A 25646-nucleotide genomic window follows, 5' to 3' on the forward strand; every position below is an offset into this window, starting at 1 on the left:
CTCGCTTCTCCTTCATTTTGGAAGAAATGTGTTCAACTACTGTCATTCTCTCTCATTGAGTCAACTACTCACCACATTTTATGCAGTGCATTGCTAGAACCATGAGCCTCCTAGGTTTTGAATGGAAGTCAATGTACCCAGAGGAGGACGGAAACTAGCTGTCCTCGGGCTACACCATGGCGCTACCCTACAGAGTGCTGTTGAGGTTACTGTAAACTTTCTTTGCAAAATAGTGTTGTTTTAATAAATTATTTGGTGACGTGATTATATTTAGTATAGTTTTATCTAAAAAGGATAACATTTTAAATGTTTAAAAATATATATTTTTATAAAATTCACTGAGGATGGTCCTCCCCTTCCTCCTCTGAGGAGCCTCCACTGATACCATCATAGCATGGGCATACCAACAAAAATGTATCAGTGGAAGAAATGTATTTATTACATTTTCACATGCAGTGCTCAGACATTCTGTGAAAGGAAATTACTATTAAAACATGAAGCTATTACATTTATTTACAAAGTTTCCCATGGCAACAAAAACATGAACAATGGAGCCTATACCTGGTCCTTGGTTTTTATTTTATTGTGATATGGCAAAACAGTTGAACCAATCAATGAATTAAAGGTTACTGATAAGTTGAAATTTGACTGTGGCTTTAATCGTGAATTATAATTAGTACAGGACATGCTCACAGACTAGGGGACACACGTTGCCGTCCACAGCTACCGCCAATAGTCATGTCATGGAGAGGGAACTGAGGGCCAACTATCTAAGAGAAAGGTGAACTTGTTCAAATTACTGGACAAGCAGAAGAATACCTCAATGTGCCCTAAAATCCAGACCCCTTGGCTGCAGATATGCATAGACCTATGCCAAAGAGTGCTCTTTGACAACCGCTGAACGAAGAACGTTCGGGTATTTCCGTGACAAACGTATGAGAACGTAAGGTTTATGTCGTCACGTTCGGAATATCCCGCCCCTTCTCTTTGGAGGAGACAGCCATTTTAAGTGGATGAGTTTCATTTTACAGCGCAACTGTAGGACGGAGAACCTCAGGACACAATTTCTACCTATTTCTCTAACAACTGTTAGTGGGGAATTGACTACTATGAACTGAAACTCTTCCTAAAACCATTAACAAGTACTGTAGATCCAAGTTAAGTGACGCATAAGCCAGTAGAGTTGTAATTTTTTTTGCACCTAAATGTAGCTAGAGGAAATGGCTGTGGAAAGCATGACTGTCCATCCAAACTCCCCAACAACAACCAACCACGAACACAGTCTTCTCACTGACGAAAGGTCGAGTAATTCTACAATCATATTTCTATCAAACTATTTATTTGTCCTGTGCTTTTTAGGCATAAAAAGCACGGGGTTCTTTTTCATTTTTTTCTTTCAAAGGGATTAAAGTCGCCTTTTTCTGGGGAACAAGTACAGAGGTAACGAACGCCATCTTGAAACGTTGCTCAGCGCAAACTGGAAGGTCAAAAATGATCATGGGATCTGTTCAGTTTGAATAAGTATTTCAAGAAGTTATTTTATGAAGAAATGACCATCAGTTCAAATAACTGATCCAGCAAAGTTGCATCCCCATCAAAGTAAAGACCGAATGAAGAAAAAAAGAGGATATTATTTTGCTTGCTAATTGTCCACCATTAACTAGCTAAAATTAATTAATTTCTGAATATATGTCCAATTATCTAGATGTCCAAACGTTTTTGAACACAAAAGCTTTGCAAAATTACATGGCAAAGAAAGGCCTAGCTAAGGTTCCAACTCGCTAGCTAGTTGGCTAGCTGGCTTCCCTTCGTGAAAGAAAAGGCAGTTTGCAAACTATCCACCAAGCCAATAGGGCGAATTAAATCCGTTTCCTAATTAATCATTCCATTCTAGGTATTTCAGGTCAGATGAACGACTTGATTGTAATTGATTTCATTAGACAGTCGTTGGAAATAGTATGCATTTCCTTTATTGGCACTCCAGCTAAGTAACGACGTGGCTAACGAGTTACGCTAGCTAACTACGCAGTTTCTTTTTTGATAGCTAGCTTGCCAGACTAGCTAGTAAAACCAAAGGCCGCCATTGTGCCTGCCTTTGTAGCAACTGGCTAGTTGTGTTGAAAACATTTGTCACCCAGTAGACCGAGCCCTCTTGAATCGGCGAATAAAATGAATTGCTTCTATTAGCTAACTATTGGTCCACAGGTTAACGTTAACTAAGCCAACTAGCTAGCTATTGATAGAACATTTAATCACTAACAATTAAGAAATTGATACAATTCCAAGGCGTGCAGTTGATCATACGAACTAGTCAGCAACAATGTAACCAAAGTGATCGCACAATTATTTTATCGTTCTAATCTCCACATGGAATGTGTTTGTGCCACCCATACAAAAAGTAATTACTAAATCTGTACATGAATGGATTTTCTTCCATGCACGTTCAGGAAAATCGCCTAATTTCGTGCCCCTATAAAGTTTCCCCCTTCTCTCTTCTCAGGACAGACTGCTATTTTACTTTAGATTGTTATTCCAAACACCCACCAAATCCCAGAACTGTGTTGAAAGTTTGCAAAGCATTTCAGATGTCTAAAAAGTGAAGTAAAACACAAATGTTCCCTATTTAGTTACCTGATTGCCCTGTCTGCAACATTCATTCCCCCCCAACAACCCAAGTTATAACATTCCACAAACCCTAATAATAAAGTGGGGAGACCACTATGCTTTTGAGTGCAGAATGTGAAGAAAACCTCTCACAGTAAGTACTTCCCATAATTTTGATAAAGGCCCATTGTTTGTAGTTTAATTGATAACTAGGGAATTTTTTTAATTAAGATGTAATCCTGTTGTGATGATGCATGAATAGTGTTGTAAAATGTATTTGTAAGTGAAAACGTGAGTATACATTAGTGATTGTACCTGGTACTTTCAGTATTAACTCAATTTATGCACTTGGAACCACATAGGGTGTGTCCAGTGCACGCACACAACTTTATAGCAACAGTAAAGGTTGCCTTGTTTGACGTGTGATTATCCAAGCCTATCCTTAGATTGTGGATTATTTATTTGTATTAGGCTATATATTTGGATCCAAGTGTAACTTTTCTTTTAATAGTTCCTTGGCATAGAGTAGACTAGATAGAGCCTTATCTAATTATCTAATTGGCAGTAGTGAGTGCTATCATTTCCTGACTCGTCTGTTTGCAAAATCGTTGTGATGTAGGCTATAAAACCCAGAGGAGGCTGTTGACAGGTGCTTTGCATTTGCTGTTCCACGCATTTGTCAGGAAATCGAACCAGCATGACTATCATTTTCATATACACCCTTTATTACTGTAATGTTAATAAACCAAAACTCTTGTAATCTCAGTTTGAAATAGGCTACTACATAATGTAGGCTACTACTATAATAGGCTACTACATAAGTAGAGGTCGACCGATTATGATTTTTCAACACCGATACCGGTTAAAAATATATATATATATTTTAAAAAGCCGATACCGATTAATCAGACTATTTAAAAAAAATAAATATTTGTAATAATGATAATTACAACAATACTGAATGAACACTTATTTTAACTTAATATAATACATCAATAAAATCAATTTAGCCTCAAATAAATAATGAAACATGTTCAATTTGGTTTAAATAATGCAAAAACAAAGTGTTGGAGAAGAAAGTAAAAGTGCAATATGCGCCATGTAAGAAAGCTAACGTTTCAGTTCCTTGCTCAGAACATGAGGACATCTGAAAGCTTGTGGTTCTTTTTAACAGGAGTCTTCAATATTCCCAGGTAACAAGTTTTAGGTTGTTGTTATTATAGGAATTATAGGACTATTTCTCTCTATACCATTTGTATTTCATATACCTTTTGACTATTGGATGTTCTTATTGGCACTTTAGTATTGCCAGTGTAACAGTATAGCTTCCGTACCTCTCCTCGCCCCTACCTGGGCTCGAACCAGGAACACAACGACAACAGCCACCCTCGAAGCAGCGTTACCCATGCAGAGCAAGGGGAACAACTACTCCAAGTCTCAGAGCGAGTGACGTTTGAAATGCTATTAGCGCGCACACTGCTAACTAGCTAGCCATTTCACATCACATCGTTACACCAGCCTAATCTCGGGAGTTGATTGGCTTGAAGTCATAAACAGCAGAACTGCTGTTAAAACGCACAAAAATGCTGTTTGAATGAATGCTTATGAGCCTGCTGGTGCCTACCATCGCTCAGTCAGACTGCTCTATCAAATCATAAACTTAATTATAACATAATAACACACAGAAATGCGAGCCGTAGGTCATTAATATGGTTAAATCCGGAAACTATCATCTCGAAAACAGACGTTTATTCTTTCAGTGAAATACGGAACCGTTCCGTATTTTATCTAACGGGTGGCATCCATCAGTCTAAATATTCCTGTTACATTACACAACCTTCAATGTTATGTCATAATTACATACAATTCTGGCAAATTAGTTCACAATGAGCCAGGCGGTCCAAACTGTTGCATATACACTGACTCTGCGTGCAATGAATGCAAGAGGAGTGACACAATTTCACTTGGTTAATATTGCCTGCTAACCTGGAATTCTTTTAGCTAAATATGCAGGTTTAAAAATATATACTTCTGTGTATTGATTTTAAGAAAGGCATTGGTGTTTATGGTTAGGTACACGTTGGAGCAATGACAGTCCTTTTTCGCGAATGCGTACTGCATCGATTATATGCAACGCAGGACACGCTAGATAAACTAGTAATATCATCAACCATGTGTAGTTATTACTAGTGATTATGATTGATTAAGTTTAATGCTAGCTAGCAACTTACCTTGGCTTCTTACTGCATTCGTGTAACAGGCGGGCTCCTCGTGAGGCAGGTGGTTAGAGCGTTGGACTAGTTAACCGTAAGGTTGCAAGATTGAATCCCTGAGCTGACAAGGTAAAAATCTGTCGTTCTGCCCCTGAATAAGGCAGTTAACCCACCGTTCCTAGGCCGTCATTGAAAATAAGAATGTGTTCTTAACTGACTTGCCTAGTTAAATAAAGATTAAATTAAGGTGGGGAAAATAATTGGCGTCCAAAATGACCGATTTCCGATTGTTATGAAAACTTGAAATCGGCCCTAATTAATCGTCCATTCCGATTAATTGGTCGACCTCTAGTTGTAAGAGTAAGTTTTAATTTAGTACAAGACAAGATCGGGTTTGGCCAGACCCTAACATCTCTTTGCACAGGCAAATGGTTAGGCATTCTCCCAGCCAATGGGAGTGGCACACCTCTGCAGAAGTATACGTTGGCTTGGCTGGCATCTGAACTGAGCAAAATCATGATAAAGTGTTTTCATGATAAACCTTTTTCCACAGAATCCTCAATACTTGTACCTGGCACCCCACTAGGGAAAGGGGCCAAGAGTCAGAGCTGTGTCAGTAGAGCCTTTGTTATGTGTGTGCCCATGTCAGTCTATAGAACCCCCAGCAATGCAAAGCTCTGCGCTCATCAAGAATGGCCTCCCTGCGCCTCTTGAGGGACGTGAGTGTTTGTGTGACTGCCATGGCAGATCTTGATTTAAGGGTAGGCTGTGCTGAGTTAAATTATGTGGACTCCATTGTTTTAGGCCAGGTTGTAAAACCATGCCATTGACAATGAAGGAGAAAAAAAATGTTTAGATTAATTTGGTTTATTTAAGAGTGACTAGGTCTATATGTGGTCCCTCTCTGGCTGAGAGTAAACTTAGGATAACTAAACGTAAGGAGGAGCGGGAGACTAGTAAGACCCAGCAACCCTCTGGCCCAGGAGGAAAGTCATGTCCTAGATAGGAAGTTAGTACGTTGATGATTTGGTGTGGACCGTGTGGTGTGAGTATAAAGAGAGATCAGTTTACATTTTATTTGTTTCAATTGGACTATAGGCCTATGTGCACAGATTGGGTCTGTATGATCACGAGTATAGTCTATTCTATAGCCTACATCTAACTCATTGTTTTACTACCCAAACCATTTCTGTGTACTTTGGCCAAAAGTCAATTCTATTCCAGTCTGTATTTGAATAATAAAATAAAGGCCTAACCTGGACCATTTTGAAATTAGGCTATACCAGACACTGAAAGCAAGGCTGTTACTCAAGCCTGCTCTGATCAGTGTCAGCAAATATCTGTTAACTCTGTAGGCTGGACTTGATGGCTAAAGTGAGGCTTCAAATGGACATGGTGGTCATATCCTACTTATCACCGCCACGCCTGCCTTATTGTCACGGCAGTGTATTTCAGTAAATCATGCAATGGTGTCTCTGTGAAACTACACCTTGAAAGCTGGCAAGGGGGAAAAGTATCTGTTTCTTGTTGTCTGTGTTCTCTAGTTACATTTAGGCCTAGCTATTCCGTTGTAATATAGTTTTGACTGTTGTGGTTTTCTGTGTAACGTTTGAGATTTGTATTGGTTGTTGGTTAAATATTTGTAATCTCCTATGCAAGCATATTGCATGCTGTTGAGGACTGTTGAGAGATGAAATTGACTCTGTCTTCACTGATAAATAGCAGACTGTTTAAGATTATTTCGATGTAAACACTTCTGTCTCCCTGCACAGGAATGACTAACTCGATTTCGAAATGTCCTTGACATAGTGTTGTATGTTGATGTTGAATCCACCCTGCGTAATGAAAGCCAACGGATTGCCCATGTCCAGTCCAGCAAGTTGGGACCTACTAAATCGCCCTCCCCCAACCTGTTACATCACAATAGTTGCATCACTCTCAACTTTTCCCAGACCATAGAGACAAAACAGTGAAGCTCAGTGTACACACTACACTCACATGGAAATGTCATACCTATATTGAAATGCTGTTCACAGAGAAACTTGCTGTTATTGATTGCTGTCCCATATATTAACTGCCATATAATTTGTTTACCACAGAGCACACCCACCTTATCCCTGACACGCCTCACAATAACTCAGCCTGTTTTGACACAGAAATAACACAAACTTTACACCCTAGCAGTCCTATCTCCAGCATACAGTCAGTAGGCCTATGCCGATGTGGTCAATCTAATAAAAACATGATCTGGCCCTCTTGACTCTCAGCAGACACTAGGTCCTTCATGATCTGGCCCTCTTGACTCTCAGCAGACACTAGGTCCTTCATGTCACCCGCAATAACAGCCAACCCAGTCACCCAACCACAACGCTCTTAACTCATCAGAGTGTTACAGCAGAGCAGCCTACGGTGTGTCATGGTTTGTGGGTGAACGGTGGTGTGACTGTTTGACGAGTTCAGACAAACGCAGCTCTCAGACATTGTCATAGGATAACAACAGCTGATTGGCCCTGCGGATAACCGTGTTATCTCCACTGTCAAGACAAACGTACAGAAACACACAAGGAAACGCAATAATTAGCGTCTGAAACCTACAAATTGAGTTACTCGAGTTAGAACATGAGGGAAGTGACTCGCTCGGGCTATACAAGTTATAAATATAAAATGTGTAAAACAGGTTCCTGAGGCTCGCAATGTTACCTCTATCATGAAAAATGAATTATCCAAATTCCCAAACTAGCAGTCACGGTTGTTAATGCCATTTTATTCCACTGTACTTTTCCCCCAGACAAAAAGCTTTGATCCCTTATTGCTATAGTCTTGTGCGGGTGTCTAGGAATGGAATGCTCACCACCCAGGAACCCTCTACCTGTCACATACTGGGAGTCCAAACATGAACTACACGGATGAGACCTGGCTTGAACAGCATTTTGATGTCCTATCTATCTGTCCTCTGTTTGTCACAGTCGTGAGGATGGTGAGTTGGAAGAGGGGGAGCTGGAGGATGATGGTGGAGAGGTGGAGGTGGCAGAGGAGCCCAGTGCCGGAGGAGGAGGAGAAGATGAAGGTGAAGGAACAGCAGCAGCAGAGGCGGCCCCCCCAGAGAAAACTCACCGCAGCAAAGAGCGCCACGCCAGCGGCGATGAGAAGGACGACGAGAAGGCCCGCCGCCACAAGAGGAAGAGGAGAAAAGAGAGGGAGCGGGAGAAGGAGAAGAGGAGAGCCAAGAAGAGACGCAAATCCAAGCACAAAGTAAGAGTGTGTGTGTGGCTCACATCCAGCTCTGTTCTGGCTGTCATCGTCCGATACAGACCCTTCAGATCAGGGAGGTTATTGCTTTCTTACTGTAGTCTAAAGATGTTTCTAAGTACTTTTTCACTCAACCTATCTCTCCTTCCTTGTTGTGTGTGTGGTGTTACAGCGCCATGCCTCCTCCAGTGATGACCACTCAGACTTTAGCGATGACTCTGACTACAGCCCAGGTGAGAAGAGGAAGTATCGGGACTATAGCCCTACGTACACCCCTTCTGTAAGTTACCCCATGGCGGCGCTCTAAATCACACGATTGAAGACACTTGCTGTGGAGTTGCTAATCTGTTTACTACCATGTAATCACAGTGGTCTAACAATGATTGATTGATTCCCAGTCCCTTGGAGGTTACCCACCAGCCCCGTCCGCCGGCCACGGTGGACCCATGCCTAAGAAGGGCAGCTACGTAAAGATGGACAAGCAAGGCTATGGGGGCTACGGTGATTATGAAGAGGAGAACTACGAGGGAGAGGAGGACGAGGAGATGGGCGATGAAGACTACGATGACTTCACCAAGGAGCTCAACCAGTACCGCAAGGCCAAAGAGGGAGGCAGTGGCGATGGAGGTGGAAGGGGCAACAGTCGCGGGGGCAGAGGTAGCAAAAATGGGGTCAGAGGTGAATTGAACAACCGTTACTAGTTTGCTTGCAGGTCCTCGCGTGCCTTTCATATGCTGACACAAGGTGCTGACAGTGTTTCGTTTTCTTTCTCCACAGGAGGTAAAGGTCGTATGAAGAACCAGCGAGGTCGAGGAGGCATGAGAGGAGGAGGGCGTGGAGGTAGAGGAAGAGGAGGGAGCAGGGGTCGGGGGCGAGGGGGCAAGATGGGTGGAGACAACGAGGACGGAGAAGGGATGATGTACGGAGGAGGAGGGGGAGGAGGAGGAGATGAGATGGAGGTGAGTCAAAGACAGTCATCCTCTGGCCCCAGATGCACAGACAATGTGAAATGATCTATCAAACATACTGGTGTGCTGCTAAAGCAGCAAAGTGCTGAAAATCTCAGGAAAGTATATTCTTGTTTCTGAATTGTTCCTCATCCAATTGATGTTGTGTTCTAGTATGGAGATGATGACTATGACCACATGGGTGAGGATGACTATGATGAATACTCTCAGTACAGGAAGTCCAAAGACCGTGGAAGGGGTGAGTTGGCTGTCAGAATTATTCATACTAAACAATACTTAGTCATGCTACTGTAATATACATACTAGGTTAGCTGTTCTGATGTCCTTCCTAAGTAAACGTGCTTTGCACCCGATCCAAAATGGTTGCCTGTCTTGTTCCATTGTAGCCCACTGATGAAGTGTCTCTCTCCCTGCTCCTACCAGGTGGCAAAGGTGGGCGGGGAAGGGGCCGTGGGAAACAAGGGCGTGGTATGAACCGTGGAGGCCGAGGGCGGAACCGAGGGAGGGGCCGAGGGGGTGGAGACCAGGGTCACGAAGAGGACAACAATGGAGACATGGGGGACATGGGGGTGAGAATAAAACCAACACCTTACAGACCTGCTCGCTCCTCTGAATGAATACTCAACCTGTACAAGTTGGATTTCTGATAACACTTTAAAACTTGTAATCGTTGGAAGACCTCACCGCAAGGCCAAATAGAACCTGTTTGTTTGTTTGTGTTGTGGTGCAGGATGGAGGAGGAGGCCAGCACAACAAGCACCAGGGGGACAAGCACCAAGACAAGAAAGGGAAAGCTATCTGCAAGTACTACATGGAGGGCCGCTGTACTTGGGTAAGAAGGAAATCATGGAATTTGAGCGGAGATCATGTTCTTGCCAGGCATTCTCAATAGAATGTCAAATCATTCTTCTAAAATGTTACCGTCAACTGCTTTTTAAGATTTTGATCGTTTTATCTCTTTGCCAACTTTCTAGGGGGAACACTGCAACTTCAGCCACGATATTGAGCTGCCCAAGAAGAAAGAACTCTGCAAGTTCTACATCACCGGCTTCTGCGCGCGGGCTGAAAACTGCCCCTACATGCATGATATCCTTTACCTGCAGTCCACTTTGTATCAGATAGGACATTTCATATATTCCCTTCAGTATGTGTTTACAGCTAGCATAACTAGAACGGCCATACTAGTTATCATGTTTAATATAGCCTATACAAGTGCTAGCCCTGAGACGCATTTTGAATATCGGGCCTATATGGCCATGAAACAGTCTTTGAGTGAGTTCAGTCCATCCAGGCGATCCATAGTTCTTTAACTCGCCGGCACGTGATTTCCCCTGCAAGCTGTTTCACACCACCGGGAGCTGTGTGAATGGAGACGAATGCATGTTCTCCCACGAGCCTCTTACCGACGACACCCAAGACCTGCTAAACAAGGTGAGCCTTCCTCAAGTGGATTTAGACACCACCTCTGTTTCTTTAACGCTCTCACACTTTCACTCACTCTCTTCTCATTTCTGGAGTTTCTTGCTCTGTCTGTGTTAGTCTGTTAACCCCTTTTGACCACCTTCTCATCTCTTGTGTTCCTAGATGCTTGCGGAGGATGCCGAGGCTGGAGCTGAGGATGAGAAGGAGGTGGAGGAGCTAAAGAAGCAGGGGATCAACCCCCTTCCCAAGCCTCCTCCAGGGGTGGGCCTGCTCCCGACACCGCCCAGACAAGGGCCGCCTGACAACTCTGGCTCTGGGGACTTTGGACCTCCTGGACCACCACAGGGCCCCATGTCCCCCAACGGCCTCCCCGGCCCAGGGCCTACCCAAGGGCCCGGTCCCTGTCCTGGCCCCCCTCCCCCCTACCCAGAAAGTGGCCCCTACCAAGGCCCTCCCAACCCCAATGGTCCCCCACCACCATCCATGGGCCCCCCACCCCCCTGTTCCGGCAATGGTGGGAAGAAGATCCCCTCACTGTTTGAGATCAAGGTGCAGCCCACGGGACAGCTAGCTCAGAAACTAGCTAATCACAGGTGAGCTTTTCACATCCATCCAAACCTATTTATGTGGGTTTTATAGTTTGAGTATGTACTGGGAACATCAATAATTCTTCTCTCTACAGAGGTCAGACCCCAGGAACTGCCACAGGCCAAGCTGGCGCAACTGGCTCCCAAGGGCTCCCCAGTGGGCCTGGTGGGCCTCCGCCTCGGTTTCCTCCACCTGGCATGATGCCCCCAGACATGTCAATGGGTCCTCCCCCGCCCATGGGCCCCGGAGGACCCCCCATGATGCCAGGCTTTGGCTCAGAAGGGGGGCCCATGATGCCACCCGGACCTCCTCCAGGGAGTAACTTCTTTGACAGCTTCTTCAACCAGCAGCAAGACATGAATATGGACGGGGTGGAGGAGGAAGGTAAACTGAGCTGACAGCGTACCACATAATGAACGAAGCATACAGTCACTGTTCGCATCAGACTAATGTTGGCCCATCCAATATACTAATGTTGGCCCATCCAATATAATTTCAGATGGAATCTAAACCTGTGCTGTAATGTGTCTGAGTGTTGTAGTTTTCAACCTCCTCCTGTACCTTCCAGGTGATGACTTCCAGGGCTTTGGAGGGATGGACGAGAAAGAAGGAAGAGGATCGGGAGGAAACCAGAGCTCCATGGGAGGCCCGGACGTCCCTGCTAACGGAGGCTCAGCCAGTCAGCAGGCGGGGATGGGCATGCCCGACTTCCTGCCGCCGGCCCAGCGCATGCTGTTCCTGAGAATCCAGCAGAAACAGCAGGAGGACGAGGAGAGGGCCAGACTAGCCAAGGGGGGAGGAGAGAGGGATGTGGACGGTACGCTCTTCACACACACTGTAGACCAGGGGCAACATACGTTCAATGTTTCATTAAAACATTTTTTAATATATTTTTTTTATACCTAAAGGGGTCCTAAAATTCTAAATCAAATATCTAAATGATCCTTGGTATGATCATCTTAAAACAATTCCATACGTTAGCTTAGTAGAACCCCCCCAGGCTTTGACTCTAGGGGGTTGAAAAACACTCCAGGCCACTCAAAAAAAGAAAGAAAAAGGGTTATTGGATAGGATATAGAGATAGGAAAGATGGAGGAGAGTTGCTGAAGTGCTCCACCAGTCTAAGCCACCCAGGCCACTCTTGAATGTCTAAAACTAGATAGAATGTACAGTCTGTTGAAATTATAATGGACCTATACGTTTTCAAATAACTGCCCTTCCCCTCGATAAATGTTGAAATTCCGATGTGGCCCTCGAGCCGTCGACACGGTATTGATGTCTATTTTGCTTAGACACTAATATAACGGCAAGCCAGCACAGGCAATAACATAAGCACTTCTCCTGGGCCTGGTAAACCTGGCATGCACCACCATGGGAAATTACTGCAGGCACCATCTCAATTCTCCATAGACAAAACAAACAATTCCCACTGACACAGTATAAACAGTGTATTGGCAGTGCAAACACTGCAGAACTATGCAATATTGATACAGACACAATATAAATACTGACTAGAGGTCGCACTCACCCGTATAGGCTACATAGAGCGCATAAAAAAGTTTGAGTCGAGTGCATATGCTGTGTAAACCCTGGCTTGGGCCCTGGTCAAAAGTAGTTCACTATAAAGGGAATAGGGTGCCATTTAGGACACAACTAAAGCTAATCGTATGATTCATAAGTTGTACGGTTTTAGCCCCGAAAAGTGCTTGCGTAAGTCAGTGGAAAGTTTACAGTGTTCCTGTCTCCTTTTGTTTGGTCACAAATGTACACTACCGTTCAAATGTTTTGGGTCACGTAAAAATGTCCTTGTTTTTGAAAGAAAAGCACATTTCTTGTTGATTTAAAATAACATCAAATTGATCAGAAATACAGTGTAGACGTTGTTAATGTTGTAAATGACTATTGTAGCTGGAAACGGCTGATTTTTTTAATGGAATATCTACATAGGCGTACAGAGGCCCATTATCAGCAAACATCACTCCTGTGTTCCAATGGCACATTGTGTTAGCTAATCCAAGTTTATCATTTTAAAAGGCTAATTGATAATTAGAAAACCCTTTTGCAATTATGTTAGCATAGCTGAAAACTGTCATTCTGATTTAAAGAAGCAATAAAACTGGCCTTCTTTGGACTAGTTGAGTATCTGGAGCATCAGCATTTGTGGGTTCGATTACAGGCAAAACACCAGTCTCAATGTCAACAGTGAAGAGGCGACTCCGGGATGCTGGCCTTCTAGACAGAGTTGCAAAGAAAAAGCTATATCTCAGACTGGCCAATAAAAATAAATTATTAAGATGGGCAAAAGAACACAGACACTGGACAGAGGAACTCTGCCTAGAAGGCCAGCAACCGGAGTTGCCTCTTCACTGTTGACGTTGAGATTGGTGTATTGCAGTTAATATTTAATAAAGCTGACAGTTGAGGACTTGTGAGGCGTCTGTTTCTCAAACTAGACATTAATGTACTTGTCCTTTTGCTCAGTTGTGCACCGGGGCCTCCCACTCGTCTTTCTATTCTGTTTAGAGCCAGTTTGTGCTGTTCTGTGAAGGGAGTAGTACACAGCGTTGTACGAGATCTTCAGTTTCTTGGTTATTTCTCGCATGAAATAGCCTTCATTTCTCAGAACAAGAATAGACTGACGAGTTTCAGAAGAAAGTTATTGTTTTTGAGACATTTTGAGCCTGTAATTGAACCCACAAATGCTGTTATTCCAGATACTCAACTAGTCTAAAGAAGACCAGTTTTATTGCTTCTTTTATTAGAACAACAGTTTTCAGCTGTGCTAACATAATTGCAAAAGGGTTTTCTAATGATCAATTAGCCTTTTAAAATTATAAACATGGATTAGCTAACACAACTTGCCATTGGAACACAGGAGTGATGGTTGTTGATAATGGGCCTCTGTACGCCTATGAAGATAATCCATTAAAAATCAGCCGTTTCCAGCTACAATATTCATTTACAACATTAACAATGTCTACACTGTATTTCTGATAAATTTTAAGTTAATGGGCAAAAAAAATATGCTTTTCTTAAAAAAAACAAAACAAGGAAATGTCTAAGTGACCCAAAAATTTTGACTGGTAGTGTATATGTATCACGGGGAGGCAGAAAATGTCTGTATAACACCGTTGACCCTCACTGGAAGCCCTCAGCAGAGTCAACATCCTCTGGGCTGTGGTTGTAATATACTCCCATCGATCAGATTAGGGACTCCAATTGGCCTCTACACCCTCGCTAGGTGGAGCTGTTGTTGTGTGAGATACTTTACTAATTATCTTGGGCACTGACATTGATTTAAGTCAGGGTTCTCCAACTGACGACCCGCGGGCTGATTTTGGCCCACGTTTGTTTTTATTTGGCCAAGTTTTCTGTTTTTTAAAATATTTTTTTTTATTGTTGGACTTAAAAGACTGTTTTTAAAAAATGTAATTTTGGAAATTTGTTCCCAAGTATTCCCACGCGTAATAGAGCGATACTGTACACATGATTGTATACAAATGTAAGTAAGGTCTGAAATGATGATGCTTTATTCAAATATTATATCTGTTTGTGCTTCTTGCGGTCAAATTGCAGTCTACAAATTATTTGTAATTATGTTCCGGCCCCCGACCATCCACTCCAGAAAAAATTGGCCCCGCGGCCCTGATTGTAGGTGGTTTTCAGTAGGGATGTGACAAATGGACAATTTTGCTTTAATGTTTAAAACAGCAATTTTTTCAGATTTCCATTAAAACTATAAGAAAAATATAATAAAATTCCATGTCAATGCAGAATAATGGTCCTATGACCACTTGGGAAGGGCAATGAAGTCATATCTACCGCAGTCATATACCCTTATAAGGCTGTAAGGGTACGTTACGGCTTTTTAAATGCCAACACGAAACCTTCTCTGGAGATAGTTTTGAAGCACCAGTGAACAGGCATTATACTTCTCTGTAAAGGAACTGTCAATCAAATTATCTTGAGCTGCCTGCCTGCGCGCAAGACCACTCTCCTACAAATGTACTTTAAAGTTGAAATACCGTGACTTAACAAGACATTTAGTAGAAAGAAAACATTTTCCACTAGGAATTGACTCCTAAGATTCAGTATATTTTGGAAAGGACGAGACTGATTAGTTGCCGTACTGCCGAGAACACACAAACTCACATCTTTCATAGCGAGCTAGCCAGGGACGGAAAGAGAGAGGAGGGGCACGGTATAGGCAGGTCAGCCAACAGGCAGACAGAGTCAGAGCTGTACACTAGGCCTATCTACCGGCAATCAAAAGCTGTATCTCCCAATGGAATGTTGTCTCGAAATTTCTTGGCTTGCAATGTCTCGTAACCTCAGTAAAGCAGGGCCTGTCAACAATGAATAGGCTAGGATATTCTACACGCTACAGACCGAAGACATTAGCAAAAAGAAAGAGCAGGCGAGCCAGCTGCATGCACTGTGATCAAAATTGTGGGGGGAAAAACATTCTTAATTTTAAGGGTCCCAAATTCGTTCACACCCCTAGTTTTCGGTGGATGTGGTTTCTGATCTGATTGTGGTTTCTAAACTGGGTGTCATCACTGATTCCTGTTGCTTTATCTCCTAGGTGACTCAGCTAACTGGTACTCCAGTGAGGATGAGGATGGAGGCGGCAGTGTCACGTCCATTTTGAAGACGCTCCGCCAGCAGAGCCAGGGGCCCCCCAAACCTGAGGGCCCCCCCAGCGACCCCCGCCTCCAGAAAGGCTCCCCAGCGCACCCCCCCATCCGACCGGTGGACCCCCGCCAGGGGGACCCCCGGCTGGCTCGTGATCCCCGCCTCTCCCGGGCCACAGACTCTGCCCAGGCCTTGGACTCTCCCAACCCCTCCTCGGCATCCACCGTCACCCCTGCAGACCCCCGCCTGGCCCGGCTTGCTACCGCCACCCTCACCCCTAAACCAGACGCCCCCCTGGTGTACAAGCCCCCGCCCCTCACGGCTCCCCCTGCAGAAGAGGAGGAGACGGAGAGGGTTTTGAGGGACAAGCCTGTGCCCATCCCCCTGGACCCCCTGATGGGCATGGCCCTGAGGGACCCGCGCTCCCAGCTGAAGCAGTTCAGCCACATCAAGAAGGACATTCTCCTGCACATGCCCCCGTACGCTAAGACAGTGACATGGAACCCTGAGGACCTCATCCCCATCCCAATCCCTAAACAGGACCTCCTCCCCCTCCCCCCAGGCATCCCCCCTGTCTCAGCCATGGACCCCCGCCTCTCACGCAGCCAGCAGCGGATCCACACGGCAGCCCTTCCCCCTACCCCACCCATTGCCCCTCCCTCCTTAGAACCCCCCGCCCCAGCCTCCTCCTCCCTCCCAGACTTTGAGCTGCTCTCTCGCATCCTCAAGACTGTTAACGCCTCATCCGGCCCCTCGCAGTCATCCCCTCCTCTCCCCCTCGTCCCTCCAACAACCCTCTTGCCGGCGCCTCCTGCTTTGTTGCCCACCCCTGTCGACAAGCCTGTCGATCCTCGAATGGCCCGCAAAGCCCCCGCTGACCCACGGCTCCAGCCGCAGAAATCTGCCCTGAAGCAGCCTTCAGAGTCCCCTGTCCCCCCTCTGACGGTCTCCCCGGTAGCCCCTCCACCCACCTCCGGTTCCTCCTCCCCCACCATCGCCCCCTACGACCCTCGGCTACTGTCTGCAGGTGGGGTGGGCCGTGGAGGGGGAGCGGGTGCAGTTGGTGGCAGCAGTGTGCTGAGTGGGATCAGTCTATATGACCCCCGGACTCCTAGTGCAGGTAAACTTGAGGGCCCTGGTGCCACCACAAACACAACCCCCAGCAGCGGCCCCACAGAGCCCAAACCCATTGAGGCAGCACCAGCCAAGCCCAAGGCCAAGGAGCCCCTGTTTGTCCGTAAGTCTGCCCTGGACCAGCCGGAGCCAGAGAAGAGTAGCGAGCAGTCCACTGACCGCTACAACAGCTATAACCGGCCCAGGCCCAAGCCTGCACCCTCGCCGTCCACCGGGCCCCCCGGAGGTCCTGCTGCCTCTGGCTCCTCCACGGCCGGACAGGGTCCCCCTGGTGCTGCTGAGCAGGCCCCGGCGGGTGTCCACAACCTGCCTGTGTCCTCGCTCTTCACCATGGTGAAACAGGCCAGCAAGCCCAGCGGCTCCGGCAGCCCCTTTGGTGGGAACAGCCCTGCCCAGCCTGGCGACACCACCACCACCACGGAGCAGGACAATGCTTCTCTGAAGGAGGTTTTCAAAGGCTTTGACCCCACGGCATCACCCTTTTGCCAGTGATATCTGCACCTATCCACCTGGCTGGTCAAATATTGTTTTAGACACGAACACTGAGCGCATCAGCAAGGAGCGCACTGAGGCGGGAGCCAGACTGGCCACAGACGGTGAACGTTTGAACGTGTTGGCCAGGCGTCACACCTGCAGTGTTTGCTAATGAGATTCTATAACAGACTTTGGGGCCGGGGAGGGAGGGGGTGTGGGAGGGAGGGATATGTTGGAGTCTGGGAAAGAGAGACCTCTATTTTAAAACAAACAGATGTATAAATAAATGTATTCCCTTTATGAGAGTTCCTCCCTGCTTTAAGAGAAAACAATTGTTGGACAACAGTAACATAAGCGTCCACAGATTTAAATGGGCTGTACTTCCTCATTTATGCTCCTCCTAGTCCTGTTAATTTCCCTTTGTATTTGTTTGTAACTCCAGTCTCCAAACACTCCCTTTATCAACCGTTCTGTCCCATCCCACCAACCCTTTCAGGTCACTGACTTCCACTGTCGCCGTGGGAAGAATTCTTGTCAATCATTGTATCTTTTCTAGTTCAATCGCAGGCTAAGATAACACATAGAGAATATTTACTGCCAATCCCTCTGCCTGTAGCGTTATAACAGTACAGTATATTATATATGAATACAACTCTTTTGTTTGCTTGATTTGAAGTAATTTCTTTGTGCTTGTCTGTCTGTTATCTGTCAGTCTTTCTCCTCTGTCGGCTGTTGAGCCCTCTGTTCTTTCAGCACTGTGTTCTCTCTAGCCTCTTCTGTCTGTTTGTTTGTTGTGTGTCGGGGTGATGCCTATGACTATGTTGGCCATGTTGGTCCCACCACCCCACACACCCCTGCTTGAGGTTCCACTCACACCTCTCTGCCACTGAGTCAGAACTGTATCATTGAAAACCACAACGGTCATGAGTGTCCGTCTGTCATTTGTGAGTTATGATCATTTTAATTTATTTTTTTTATACTTATATCTGCCTGTCTCCTCCCTATGTCACATGACAGTTAAATCAAATCATTTGGTGAGAGAGACTTCCCGCCTGCATTTAAGTGCGATGCAGCCTGTAACCGTGAGAGGAGAAACAGACACTGACATTCTTGTTTTGTTGAAGTTTCAAACAAATAAAATAAACTCACAAATCTGTAGGGGTATGAAAAGTCTGGGGTGACCTTGCTACAAAAGTGTCTTTTTTTGTTTTCCCTTTGCAAAAAGTGACTGCTTTGTAAATTGAACAGTGTCCTGTTTGATGAGAGGTACCATTTTGTAACCAGTCACTGTAGGGGAGGTTGTTAAGTATTTAATAAAGGTGAAATGTGATCAACCAGTAACTGACCAGTGTTTCTCGTAGTTTGATGGGCAGCCTAGACGTTAGGGCGGGCAGGCGTCTCTGTAGTAGTATGTCATCACAGTGTCATCCTAGTGTTTCCTGCTTAACCATGATCCTTGTGATTAATTTCCTTCCATCCTGATGTCTCTTGGCTCCAGGAAGTCACATCATCATCCATCACAGATCTCTTTTACTAATGGTGCATTTCTACTAAGGATTTATCCTAGTGTTTTACCCAGAAGGCTCACACTATTCCACTATTCTATTTCCATCTATGCGGGTCAGCACCTGTGACTCACTGGGCCGTAGTTCCGGTGGACCTGCTCTGACTTGGAGCCAAGGCAAGGCCCTGGGTACTTTTTAAGATGATATTTACTTACACAGTAATAATGGCTAACTGAATTTCCAACACCTTCTCACAAAGCAACAGTCTTGAATGATGCAGAGGTTGTTGATTATGCTCGCCACAAGTCTTTCATGTCGAACTGCTGATGGGAGCACATTGGGTTAGTTCGACGTTGCTGCCGACTGTGCAGGCGACTGCCAACTGATCGACAAAGAACCTTGCATCATAAATAACTACTCATTATTTGTAGATCAGTCAGTCATAATTTACCTATGATACATTACAGTTTTGATCCTCTCGAACACGGCCAATAACACTGGAGCTTACATTAACATAAACCTCTGATGACACCTTGCTTGGCTACCCAGACTCCTTGCTCTTGCCAAACGCTAGGCCACGCCCAGGGACGTGAGCTTCTTCTCTGCAATGAGTCTGGATCCGAGAACCTGCCCGACGCTTCACCGAATGTGAGCACATTTGTGGCCATCTGATTTGTCCAGATACCGATGGGTTGATACACTGATTGGTTAGAGACGATCCAATTGCTGATGACTTTATTTTGTACAAAGACCCTCCTTTCCCCTCGTCAATACAAACAACTTCAATGATTGCAGTCAGACTTAATTATGACATAACCTATTGTTGGCTTAATATGGTTTAGTGTCACTGAGTTTCAGGCATGGTTGGTTGGTTGTTGAAGAACTAAGAGTGACTTATTCTTAAAACATGTACAGTACCAGTCAAAAGTTTGGACACTTTCTCAGAGTTTTTCTTTATTTTTACTAAATGATAGTCCCACTATGCGCAAACCAGATGTGATGGCTTATCGCTGCAGAATACTGTGGTAGCCATGCTGTTTAAGTGTGCCTTGAATTCAGCAAAGAACTCCCACATCATCACATTCCTCCTCCGTGCTTCATGGTGGGAACCACACAAACCGAGATCATTCGTTCACCTACTCTGCGTCTTACAAAGACACGGTGGCTGGAACCAAAAATCTCTAATTTGGACTCTCTAATCTCTAATCAGAACAAAGGACAGATTTACACCTATCTAATGTCCATTGCTGGTGTTTCTTGGCCCAAGCAAGTCTCTTCTTATTATTGGTGTCCTTTAGTAGTGGTTTCTTTGCAGCAATTTGACCATGAAGGCCTGATTCACACAGTCTACTCTGAACAGTTGATGTTGAGATGGGTCTGTTACTTGAACTCTGTAAAGCATTTATTTGGGCTGTAATCTGAGGTGCAATTAACTTATCCTCTGCACCAGAGCTATCACTGGGTCTTCCATTCTTGTGTCGGTCCTCATGAGAGCCAGTTTCATCATAGAGTTTTGAACTTTCAAAGTTCTTGAAATGTACCGCATTGATTGACCTTCATGTCTTAAAGTAATGATGGACTGTCTTTTCTCTTTGTTTGTTTTAGCTGTTCTTTCTATAATATGGACTTTGTCTTTTACCAAATAGGGCTATCTTCTGTATACCACCCCTACCTTGTCACAACACAACTGATTGGCTCAAACGCATTAAGAAAGAAAGAAATCCCACAAATTAACTTTTAACAAGGCACACCTGTTAATTGAAATGCATTCCAGGTGACTTCCTCATGAAGCTGGTTGAGAGAGTGCCAAGCGTGTGCAAAGCTGTCATCAAGGCAAAGGGTGGCTACTTAAAAAATCTCAAATATATTTTTATTTGTTTAACACTTTTTTGGTTACTACATGATTCCATGTGTTATTTCATAGTTTTAAATGTCTTCACTGTTATTCTACAATGCAGAAACTAGTCAAAATAAAGAAAAACCCTTGATGAGTAGGTGTGTCTAAACTTTTGACTGGTACTGTATGTGAATGCTGAGGTAGTGAGTATTCAGGCAACTGATTCCATACCATATTGGGAAATTCTTGGCCTGTACCCAGCTATTTTTTTGACAGGAATGCCTTTCGTTTTTGGCATTCAGGATAGAGGGAGTGTTACTTAGGCCTAATTCCAGAACTGCTCATGAACTTCCTCACGATCCCCCTGGCAACGAACAAATCAGCAACAGTAGCCTAGGAATGAACACACCAAAAAAATAATACGAAATCCTACTACAGTAGTGTTTGTTTTTGGTTTTATATTTAGTCCTCAGCTAAAGACAAGCCTACTTTGAGTGTTGCCCCTCCCAAATCGTCATAAATTGTTGCTGTTGGCTTTTGGAACCTTGAAAATGTCTTTATTTTCTTTGGGTGGAATCTGAAAAGTAGCAAATAGGCCTACCTCTTATAGGCCACAAAGGAAAATAAAGAACACTTTAACTAACAGACTACTGACTACTAATCCTCTTAAATCTAAACTCAGCGAAAAAAAAGAAACGTCCTCTCACTGTCAACTGCGTTTATTTTCAGCAAACTTAACGTGTAAGTATTTGTATGAATATAACAAGATTCAACAACAGACATAAACTGAACAAGTTCCACAGACATGTGACCAACCTAAATGGAATAATGTGTCCCTGAACAAAGGGGGGGGGGGGGGTCAAAATCAAAAGTAACAGTCAGTATCTGGTGTGTCCACCAGCTGCATTAAGTACTGTAGTGCATCTCCTCCTCATGGACTGCACCAGATTTGCCAGTTCTTGCTGTGAGATGTTACCCCACTCTTCCACCAAGGCACCTAGCCCTCATCCTCCGATCCAACAGGTCCGAGACGTGCTCAATGGTATTGAGATTGGGCTCGTCGCTGGCCATGGCAGAACACTGACATTCCTGTATTGCAGGAAATCACTCACAGAACGAGCAGTATGGCTGGTGGCATTGTCATGCTGGAGGGTCATGTCAGGATGAGCCTGCAGGAAGGGTACCACATGAGGGAGGAGGATGTGCTCCCTGTAATGCACAGCGTTGAGATTGTCTGCAATGACAACAAGCTCAGTCCGATGATGCTGTGACACACTGCCCCAGACCATGACGGACCCTCCACCTCCAAATCGATCCCGCTCCAGAGTACAGGCCTCGGTGTAACGCTCATTCCTTCGACGATAAGCGCGAATCCCACCATTACCCCTGGCAGGACAAAACCGCAACTCGTCGGTGAAGAGCACTTTTTGCCAGTCCTGTCTGGGCCAACGACGACGGTGTGTTTGTGCCCATGGGCGACGTTGTTGCCGGTGATGTCTGGTGAGGACCTGCCTTACAATAGGCCTACAAGCCCTCAGTCCAGCCTCTCTCAGCCTATTGCGGACAGTCTGAGCACGGATGGATGGATTGTGTGTTCCTGGTGTAACTCGGGTGGTTGTTGTTGCCATCCTGTACCTGTCCCGCAGGTGTGATGTTCGGATGTACCGATCCTGTACAGGTGTTGTTACACATGGTCTGCCACTGCTAGGATGATCAGCTGTTTGTCCTGTCTCCCAGGGACCCTGGGCATCTTTCTTTTGGTGTTTTTCAGAGTTAGTAGAAAGGCCTCTTTAGTGTCCTAAGTTTTCCAAGCATGGGAAACCATGTTTAAACCCTTTACAATGAAGATCTGTGAAGTTATTTTGATTTTTATGAATTGTCTTTGAAAGACATGGTCCTAAAAAAGGGACTTTTTTTTGTTTTGCTGAGTTTATATGAAGTGAAGGTACTTACCTGTTCCTTGTGTGTATATATAGCATCCCTGATCAGTCAAAAATGTGAATTTTCTGGGGGTTTTATATATATACAGTGCCTTGCGAAAGTATTCGGCCCCCTTGAACTTTGCGACCTTTTGCCACATTTCAGGCTTCAAACATAAAGATATAAAACTGTATTTTTTTTTGAAGAATCAACAACAAGTGGTACACAATCATGAAGTGGAACGACATTTATTGGATATTTCAAACGTTTTTAACAAATCAAAAACTCAAAAATTCGGCGTGCAAAATTATTCAGCCCCCTTAAGTTAATACTTTGTAGCGCCACCTTTTTCTGCGATTACAGCTGTAAGTCGCTTGGGGTATGTCTATCAGTTTTGCACATCGAGAGACTGAATTTTTTTCCCATTCCTCCTTGCAAAACAGCTCGAGCTCAGTGAGGTTGGATGGAGAGCATTTGTGAACAGCAGTTTTCAGTTCTTTCCACAGATTCTCGATTGGATTCATGTCTGGACTTTGACTTGGCCATTCTAACACCTGGATATGTTTATTTTTGAACCATTCCATTGTAGATTTTGCTTTATGTTTTGGATCATTGTCTTGTTGGAAGACAAATCTCCGTCCCAGTCTCAGGTCTTTTGCAGACTCCATCAGGTTTTCTTCCAGAATGGTCCTGTATTTGGCTCCATCCATCTTCCCATCAATTTTAACCATCTTCCCTGTCCCTGCTGATGAAAAGCAGGCCCAAACCATGATGCTGCCACCACCATGTTTGACAGTGGGGATGGTGTGTTCAGCTGTGTTGCTTTTACGCCAAACATAACGTTTTGCATTGTTGCCAAAAAGTTCAATTTTGGTTTCATCTGACCAGAGCACCTTCTTCCACATGTTTGGTGTGTCTCCCAGGTGGCTTGTGGCAAACTTTAAACGACACTTTTTATGGATATCTTTAAGAAATGGCTTTCTTCTTGCCACTCTTCCATAAAGGCCAGATTTGTGCAATATACGACTGATTGTTGTCCTATGGACAGAGTCTCCCACCTCAGCTGTAGATCTCTGCAGTTCATCCAGAGTGATCATGGGCCTCTTGGCTGCATCTCTGATCAGTCTTCTCCTTGTATGAGCTGAAAGTTTAGAGGGACGGCCAGGTCTTGGTAGATTTGCAGTGGTCTGATACTCCTTCCATTTCAATATTATCGCTTGCACAGTGCTCCTTGGGATGTTAAAGCTTGGGAAATCTTTTTGTATCCAAATCCGGCTTTAAACTTCTTCACAACAGTATCTCGGACCTGCCTGGTGTGTTCCTTGTTCTTCATGATGCTCTCTGCGCTTTTAACGGACCTCTGAGACTATCACAGTGCAGGTGCATTTATACGGAGACTTGATTACACACAGGTGGATTGTATTTATCATCATTAGTCATTTAGGTCAACATTGGATCATTCAGAGATCCTCACTGAACTTCTGGAGAGAGTTTGCTGCACTGAAAGTAAAGGGGCTGAATAATTTTGCACGCCCAATTTTTCAGTTTTTGATTTGTTAAAAAAGTTTGAAATATCCAATAAATCTCGTTCCACTTCATGATTGTGTCCCACTTGTTGTTGATTCTTCACAAAAAAATACAGTTTTATATCTTTATGTTTGAAGCCTGAAATGTGGCAAAAGGTCGCAAAGTTCAAGGGGGCCGAATACTTTCGCAAGGCACTGTATTTCCACACCATGAGGTTGGAATAATACTGTGAAATTGTGAAAATGATAATGCCCTTTTAGCGTAAGAGCTGTTTAAAAAGACAGCCTGAAATGTCAACCTGTTTTAGTGTGGAGTTTTGGCCTGCCTGGTGACATCACCGCTGTAAATTAAATCCAAACCTCTCTGTCAACAACAGCTACTTTTCAGTTTTCCCCTCGCCACTCAGATCACTCCCAGACAGTCCTAGCAAAATTCTTGCTTGAGAAATTGTTCTTTGCTAAGAAGCTATTTTTGTTTGGCCACATTGGACCTTTAAGGCCACATTGGACTTTTAAGGCTGCATTGGACCTTTAAGGCTGCATTGGACCTTTAAGGCTGCATTGGACCTTTAAGGCTGCATTGGACCTTTAAGGCCACATTGGACTTTTAAGGCCGCATTGGACCTTTAAGGCTGCATTGGACCTTTAAGGCTGCATTGGACCTTTAAGGCCGCATTGGACCTTTAAGGCTGCATTGGACCTTTAAGGCTGCATTGGACCTTTAAGGCTGCATTGGACCTTTTTGAGGGGTTAAAATTAGGTCAGGATTTGAGGCACCTAGGACTTGTAGTACTGCCATCAGCTGGGGGCTCCTCTGAGTATTCAGTATTCCTGCTTGATCACGCTGTCTCAACGTCAGCTGAATCCTTCTAAACTCCTGTCTGAGCTGCTATTCTGGAGGAGTCGGACGCAGAAAACATTAACCATCATTTTATTTTAACGTTTTTTTTCCCCAGACACATTAAGCCTAGTCTGGCACTAAAAAGCATTCTCAATTGAGAATCCTAATTTAAAGCGCTCATAAATCCAGGACTAGGCTAAATCTGTGTCTGGGAAATCGGCCTTTAAATTTGCACAACATTGTCATGCCATCTTCTTTTCCCTTTGAAAGTATATATGCATCAGATAGGCAAACATTTTCAGGGACAATCATGGGGGAAAATATGATTTTTTTTAAAATCTACTCCCATGAACAATGAAACCTTAGCGTTTTCTCTGCATCAGTGACATTATTGTATATTTGTATGAGCACACTGACATCAACCTCTTGGTATGTGTCTGGTGGAGATATGACACAGAGAGCTTTCTGGTGTACACGTTGTTGTGTTTGGTGGCGTAGGCCCATGTTGCATGCCAGTGACTGTCTCTCTGTGGACAATGAATGCACACATCTCAAAATGGTCATAATATCCATAACAATAAAACACCCTCAGTCTGGAGTGAGTCTAACTATGGAAAAATGTACTGCTCTTGACGTATACATGGGAAGCTTACGCACATGGGGTCAATTGTGTTCTTTTGGGGTCGGGTGGGGGTTGAGGGTTTTTCTATTCCTCCTCTGTGTGAACAGC

General features: G+C 44.5%; 1 protein-coding gene across 1 annotated transcript; it reads left to right on the forward strand.

Annotated features, from left to right (window-relative positions):
* The first annotated feature begins 667 nt into the window (after positions 1 to 667).
* LOC110507076 (zinc finger CCCH domain-containing protein 4) lies at positions 668 to 18628 on the forward strand. Its single transcript, XM_036964895.1, has 14 exons — positions 668 to 1300; positions 7784 to 8069; positions 8239 to 8346; positions 8465 to 8744; positions 8844 to 9025; positions 9188 to 9272; positions 9458 to 9603; positions 9765 to 9866; positions 10009 to 10120; positions 10356 to 10465; positions 10619 to 11049; positions 11139 to 11428; positions 11613 to 11861; positions 15630 to 18628. The coding sequence occupies exons 1-14, from the start codon at positions 1221 to 1223 to the stop codon at positions 17303 to 17305; spliced, it is 4137 nt and encodes a 1378-aa protein (XP_036820790.1). The 5' UTR covers positions 668 to 1220; the 3' UTR covers positions 17306 to 18628.
* The last annotated feature ends 7018 nt before the right edge of the window (positions 18629 to 25646 follow it).

This window comes from Oncorhynchus mykiss, chromosome 27 (genome assembly GCF_013265735.2).
Source record: "Oncorhynchus mykiss isolate Arlee chromosome 27, USDA_OmykA_1.1, whole genome shotgun sequence".
Lineage (NCBI taxonomy): Eukaryota > Metazoa > Chordata > Actinopteri > Salmoniformes > Salmonidae > Oncorhynchus > Oncorhynchus mykiss.

Excerpts from the sequence above, each read along its gene's own strand:
- LOC110507076 (XM_036964895.1), top strand. The coding sequence starts at position 1,221 with ATGGCTGTGGAAAGCATGACTGTCCATCCAAACTCCCCAACAACAACC. Across the intron at positions 9,026-9,187 it reads GAGGAGGAGATGAGATGGAG|TATGGAGATGATGACTATGA; the intron begins GTGAGTCAAAGA and ends GTTGTGTTCTAG. Across the intron at positions 10,121-10,355 it reads AAACTGCCCCTACATGCATG|GTGATTTCCCCTGCAAGCTG; the intron begins ATATCCTTTACC and ends ACTCGCCGGCAC.